At 65.4% G+C, this 6,179-nt stretch overlaps 2 protein-coding genes across 2 annotated transcripts in view; one reads left to right on the top strand and one right to left on the bottom strand.

The window, feature by feature from the left end:
* Positions 1-248: 248 nt before the first annotated feature.
* Positions 249-2,267, bottom strand: MNEG_11617 (Protease Do-like 10; the record flags this gene model as incomplete). The annotated part of the gene is made up of 7 exons (XM_014039912.1): positions 249-438; positions 583-678; positions 831-874; positions 1,096-1,223; positions 1,446-1,559; positions 1,720-1,818; positions 2,147-2,267. 7 exons carry the CDS (start codon positions 2,265-2,267, stop codon positions 249-251), a joined length of 792 nt encoding a protein of 263 aa, XP_013895366.1.
* A 455-nt stretch (positions 2,268-2,722) lies between these two features.
* The window catches only part of MNEG_11616 (hypothetical protein), a gene marked incomplete at both ends in the record, with an annotated part of 5,025 nt that continues 1,568 nt past the window's right edge, over positions 2,723-6,179 (top strand). The window contains 10 exons of the mRNA XM_014039911.1: positions 2,723-2,762; positions 2,905-3,047; positions 3,312-3,711; positions 3,837-3,939; positions 4,152-4,378; positions 4,531-4,652; positions 4,792-4,884; positions 5,056-5,139; positions 5,378-5,509; positions 5,777-6,019. Coding sequence (XP_013895365.1) covers positions 2,723-2,762; positions 2,905-3,047; positions 3,312-3,711; positions 3,837-3,939; positions 4,152-4,378; positions 4,531-4,652; positions 4,792-4,884; positions 5,056-5,139; positions 5,378-5,509; positions 5,777-6,019 — 1,587 coding nt within the window. The remainder of the gene's footprint in view (positions 2,763-2,904; positions 3,048-3,311; positions 3,712-3,836; positions 3,940-4,151; positions 4,379-4,530; positions 4,653-4,791; positions 4,885-5,055; positions 5,140-5,377; positions 5,510-5,776; positions 6,020-6,179) is intronic.

Raw genomic sequence — 6,179 nt, 5'->3', positions numbered from 1 at the left:
GCCCCAGGCTGCCTGCAGCTGGGTCCCGCCACGCAGGCGCCGCCACCCCCACCTGGAACACGATCCCCAGGGAGCAGTACCCGCGATACTCCCCGTGACGCTGCACTTCGGACAGGAAACGTTCCACCACAGGCTGCGGTGTTGCGCAGGGATGTGTGGATTGATGTGCGCAGGTGTATGGATGTGTATGGATGTGAAGGTGTGCCCGCTCATGCGCGCCCAATGCACAGAACAAATCATGGTGCAGCTTAAAGATGTTGCAGGCGGGCCGCCTCTTTGCAGCCAGGAGTAGCTGCTGCATCTGCGCGGCCCCGACATCCATCCCGCGCCCTCACGATGGGAATGATGTATCCAATGGAGTCCGCGCTGGGCAGGTTCTGGAAGGCCACGCCCACCACCACGTTGCCGCCACCTGCGCCGCGAAGGGCCGGGCCGCCACTGCAGGGAGGAGGCGAGGCAAGGAGGCGGTACAGCTCGAAGTTGTGGCATCGCCTTTGTTCCTACCATATCCTGAACAGTGGCGTCACTGCCAGGCCAGGGCACGGAGACACGTGCGGCTCTTGCCCCCAGTGCCCTGCCCACCTGTTCCCGGGGTTGATGGCGGCGTCAATCTGTATCGCCATGAGGTGGCTGGCGGCGTGCACGTACTGCGTCACCTCGACACGCGACACCACGCCACTGGGGGAGGGGTGGCCGAGGACGAGATGGTGGGGCAGCACTTAGTAATGCAGGAAATGGTCCAGCTCCCAGGACGACTGCTGTGTATAACGCAACGGGATTGACGGCCCGGGGAGGGCTTCAGTGGGCCTACTGTTGCGATTGCCGCCCACCTGGTGACGCTGGTGTTGTCACCGCCTGTTGGGTAGCCAATCACCTGGGGGCCGAAGTGCGATGCACGCAGTGGAGTGTAAAAGGCACGCGCGCAGCAGCACAACCTCCAACGCACCAACCTCTCTCGAAGCTGCGCCTGCACACCGTGCAGTTCACGCCCTGGGCGCAGCGCAAGCACACTCTGGACGCCAAGTTGGGTCTGCATGCCTTCCTCCTTTCCTTTTTACTTTCCACTGGCCCCTCAAACAACAGGTCACAACCCACCAGCACATTCTCCTGCAGTGTTGGGACGTCCCCCATGGCCAGGGGCAGCATGGGCGTGGGCTCCACCCAGAAGCTGTCGTCGCTCACGGTCAGCAGGGCCAGGTCCACCGCGTGGCCCACGGCCACCACTGCAGGGGCCCAAGCGGGGGAGTGCCAAGGGGTGAGTGAGGGATCCAGAAGCATGCCAGGGCAGGAGAAAGCGCGGTGGGTGCTGCCTGGCAGCCATTTGTTACCCATGCTGAGGTGACAGCTGCGCCGCAACGCCTTGTGACCCCGACATCGCCGTCCACTGCCCAACACCTTCCACCCCAACAACCAGCGTGACCGCCTGCGCGGCCCCGGCGCCCCACCGTCTGCGCGGTACTTTGTCCCGGAGCCGTGGCGCTTGACCGTGATGTAGGTCTGGTCAGCCACCACGTGGGCGTTGGTCAGGATGAGGCGGTCACGGATGACAAATCCGGTGCCTGGGCGGAGGGCCGGGGGGCGCAGCACAGCAGCAGTGAAAACGAGTCCTTGGGGTTGCCAAGAGCAACCGCTAAGCAGTTCTGACGGGGTCCCTGGCCACCAACACCCACAGCAGCCACCGCCTCCGCCACCACAGACTGAGGAGGCGCAGTGCCTCACCTGTGCCCTCCCGCTTGGGGTGAGCCTGCCAGGGCAGCAGCCAGTCTGACCGCGAGTACACGCAGTAGATCTTCACAATGGAGTCCAGGACACCCTCGCCTGGAGGCATGGGGCCGTAGGGGCAACGCCAAATGCGGGGTTTAGGGTGGGCGTCTAGGGCCGGGCGACCAGTTGCCATACAAACCAAGACGCGGGTCCACCACTGCGCAGCCCGAAAGCCAGCCCGGTCCATGACTCAGCGCCAGACACGACCCCCAAGATCGCTTCCCGTAGCCTCTCAAGAGCTGCCGCTCGGGCCGAGGCCGCCCCGAGATTTGGTGCTTGAGCAACATCGAGGCAGGCCCGCAGCAGGCATGCCTGCCATGCGGCTTAGGCCCAGACCCGATGCGCACGCCTCTGCCTGCGCGGCCGGCCAGTGAGCGCGCACCTGAGGCGAACACCTCGGGCTGCGCCTCCAGCTGCTCCACTGCCAGGCGCTTGAGCGCCTCGTCGATGGCGCCGTGCCTTGGCGCACCAGCATGGTGCGGCGCCCCGCTACGGACAGCCATGCGGCCGCCCCGGCGGAAGGGCAAGCCAGGCGCCGTAGCCAATGTGCGCGCAGCGAGGTAGGGTGGCATCAGGGCCGGCTGCGCGCGCTGCACGACACTGCGGCTGAGGTGGAGCTGCTGCGGCGGCGGAGGCGGCGCGGCACGAGGCGTTCCGGCCACCCCGCGGTGCAGCCGCGACAGCATGCGGGGCAAGCAGCTACTAGCTATATTTGAGTGCGCAAAAAAAGCCCTCCTCAGCACCATCTACCAGGCGGAAAAGCCCGCCCCAATGCACGAGAAGAAATTGTGCAGATCTACAAATCACGGGGCCGTCGATGCTGGTGATTTACTAAACTTCATAATTTGTTATATACTGACACAGGTTGATATGTAAGAGAAGGCGCCATGTATACCTACTGCTAGTAGTGTTGCATGATCAGCGAGCGAGAACTGCCCAGAGCCAAGACCCCCCCGCAATGGAAGCAGACGTCCTTCAGGGCTGGATTTGCAAGAAAAGTGAGGGCGCGAGGGGGGGGTGCGGAGCTATGTCAGGTTGCCCAAACACGCCGATCGGCTGGTTTCGGTTTGCGCCGTGCAGGCCCCCACCGTCGAAAAGTCACCACTGCCGCCCTGTGCGCACGGATCTGCGCACCCACAGGCGACTACAAGAAGGACTGGCGGCGCCGCTACTTCCTTGTCCGCGGCGGCAGCGAACCGCGCATATCTTACTTCCGGGAGTGGACAGCGGGTGCAGAGGACGCTCCAACGGCGGAGGCTTACCTGCGGGGCGCCACAATCACCGTGAGCAGTGCTGGAAAAGGGACCAGCGAGATCGGGAGAGTATAGTGGCGCTCCCATGGGGCGAGCAAACTTGGACCCAGGCACTGCTGCTGCTGCTGCTGCCGCTGCGGCTGTTGGTTCACCAGTACGAGGCATTCACACATCGCACTGCTGCATGAGAACATGTTGCTGCTGCATGGGGCATGCCCCAGCATTCCCTTGAGCAGCGGCATCACATGGCAGCTGCGTCTAACACGCGACACCGTCCTCGCCACCTTGCGGCAGAACGTGAGACACTCTGAGGGGCTCTACTGCTGGACGTTGCAGCTGGCACCCAACTCGGTCAGCAAAACGTCATCGGGCCCTTGCTGGGTACTGGGAGCACCTACGGAAGACACGCGGCGGCAGTGGCTTGAGGCAATCATAGCCGTGCAGCAGGCCATGGGGAAAGCCACGTGCGTGGACAGTGCGACAGGGGCAGCGGGCAGCGGAGGCGGCCTGGCGCCGCTGCCTGCGCCGGCAGCTCTGCGCAGCCCAGGGCGATCTTCATGGCTGCGTGACACCGGCGGCGGGCTGGCAAGCAGCAGCGGCGGGGCCAGCGGCGGGGGCAGCGCCTGTGGTGACATACAGCAGCAGATGCGGCCGCCGTCGGCAGCGGCAAGCACAGGCGAAACCTCTCCGTGTGGTGAGTCACAACTATGCGCTGCATCGCCCAATTTTCTGGGACGGCTCCACAACGCCTTCCCAGCTGCGCCATTTGTCCTCTATCCCCCCCTGTTCTCCTCAAACCGGATTTCCATTCCGCTGCAGGCCAGGACCTGGCCTCGACCCCGGCGTCTCGGGGCTCCAACCGCTGGGGCCTCTTCAGGGTGCTGTTCGGCGCCGGCGGCGAGGGCCAGGGCGGGGACATCAGGTGGGCACAGGGGCAGGGGGGGGCTCCTTGGGGTGGCGACGGCTGGGCAGGGGGCGCCGGTCTTTAAAGGTGCTGTAGCATGGCCGACTGGCTATTGGACGCTCACAGGCTGTTGATATACGCGGCCCTCAGTGATGCACTTTGTTGAGACCCTCTTTCGCTGGCTTCCTACACCAGCTTTGTGGCGCGCCCTCGCATATATCCCACTACAGCCCCCACAGGGCAACCAGCGGCGACGCCACCGGCGACGCCACCTGGCGCCTGCCTTACCGCCACCAGCATCAAGGCGGGGCGCGGCGCTCTCGGCCCCAGCCCCTGGGCCCTGAGACGCAGCAGCTCGAGCTCATCATGGCGGGGCTGGGGGCAGGGGGCGCTAGGGCCGCGGCGGCTTCGGCAGGACGTGCTGCGGGCGCTGGGCAGATTTCGGGGACGGCGGAAGGTGGGAGGGAGGGGCCAGTTTGGCTGCTGGCCGGGGATGTGTGCTTATGACGCTGCTCTTGAGGTGTGTCTGCATTTGTGAAGACCTCCGCACAGGAGAGTGATCCCGTGCACCTTCTCCGCCCAACAAGCCCTCTCTGCCCCCGTGGCCAGGCGCAAATGAAGGCGACGGCTCAGGGCTGGCCGAGCACCTGGCGGAGGCGTTTGAGCGCGCGCAGCAATTCGTGGCAAAAAACACCCGCAGCTTGCCGGACGCGCGGCTGAGAACGCTGCAGGTGAGAGACATTTGAGGAGTAGTATGTATGGGTGGTGGAGCTGGCGGGTTGAATCCGACCACCCTGTGCTCTGCAGAACATTACTCAGGCCTCCTGTCCGCCATCACGGTGCCCCGCCCCGCCCTGCCCTGCCTTACAGAGGTGGCTGGACACACTGCCGGCCTCCCAGCATGTCGGCAGTGGGGGCGGCGGCTCGGCCCCGGTGTCGCGTGCGGACGTGCTGGCAGCCCAGGTGAGGGGCGGATCCCCATTGCCAGGGCCCTCGCTGTTGTCCAGCACGCTGCACTGATGCAGACTGTGACGCCCTTGCCCCAGGCCACTCCCGGACACTGCCCATCGAGCGAGCCACCCTGGCGGTCCGGCTGTATGGACCTCCCTCCCTCCTTTCCTCGCCATCCAAAAGGCGCTGTATGTGCTGGAGGTCACTCGGCTCCGGCCGGACTGGGCGGACTGGGGCGTCACGGACAACACCTTTGCCAGCCCAGAGGTCGGCCACACGGCTGCGGGGGAGCGTATTCCTCCCTGATACATGCCTGACCGCCGGCTGGGGCAGGCTGCTTCCGACGACTCAACCTGACCTGGCAAAGCGGGGTGGTTTGTCATGTTCATCTCGCACAGCGGGGTGCTGACACATCACCCCACTGAGGTGTCAGCGTGCTCATGGGCTGGCATTGTCATCACCAACCCCACCCTCCCGCCAAACCGCCCTCCTCGGCCGCGGCCAGGCCATGATCGTTGAGCTGCGCCGCGCCCCCGGCACAGACGCGCTGCTGGGCCTCAAGGAGTCGCTGGACTTTGCCAGTGGCGCGTGGAGCGGCCTCTTCTGCAGGATGGGAGGCGCGACGGTGCTGGCGCAGGTGGGAAGAGGTCCCGGGATCGCGGCAGCCAAGGTTCCAAACGTAGCAAAGGGCTGGCCTGGTCTCGGAGTGGTTGGATTATGGCAGCTTTTGATAGGTGCAGGGGCTTGGCTGGCACGCGGTGGCTCGTGCTGCCGGTGCTCTGGGACGCTGAAAAGGGTTGGGGCCGTGGCCCTGCCATGGTGAATGCGCAGGTGGCTTGATGCTGGCAAGGCCTGCGGCTTCAACCCCCTTTCCACTCAATACAGCTCACCCACGCCGCCACAGGCGCTGGCTCAGCACGTCACCCGCGCGCTCGCCTCATCGGGCCCCGCCGACCAAGATGCGCGCGAGGGCCTCAGCGCGGCGCTGCAGTGCTGCCACGCGCTCATGTCGCGCGGCGGCATGGACTCACTGCTGGCGGCGCCCTCCTGCATGCGACACCTGGCCGCCAGCTTGGCGGCTGATGTGGCCGGCGCAGGCTCGGGGGATGAGGCGCGGCTCGCGCTGGAGATGATGACTAAAGCCCTGGTGGGCGGGCTTACAAGGAGTTAGTTTGCAGCGAGGCAAAGATGACAGTAGGCGGAAGCTGCTGCTGGGTTGTGCCTGCCGGGTGTGGGGTTGAAAATGGGCAGGTGGGGTGCGCGACTGCCTTCTCTTGCTCCCGCCACCTGCAAACTTGCAATTGCAC

Source organism: Monoraphidium neglectum (assembly GCF_000611645.1).
Source record: "Monoraphidium neglectum strain SAG 48.87 unplaced genomic scaffold scaffold02830, whole genome shotgun sequence".
In the NCBI taxonomy this organism is placed as follows: domain Eukaryota; kingdom Viridiplantae; phylum Chlorophyta; class Chlorophyceae; order Sphaeropleales; family Selenastraceae; genus Monoraphidium; species Monoraphidium neglectum.
Note: the sequence above shows the minus strand (reverse complement) of the source record. Positions and strands in the feature narration are given on the sequence as shown.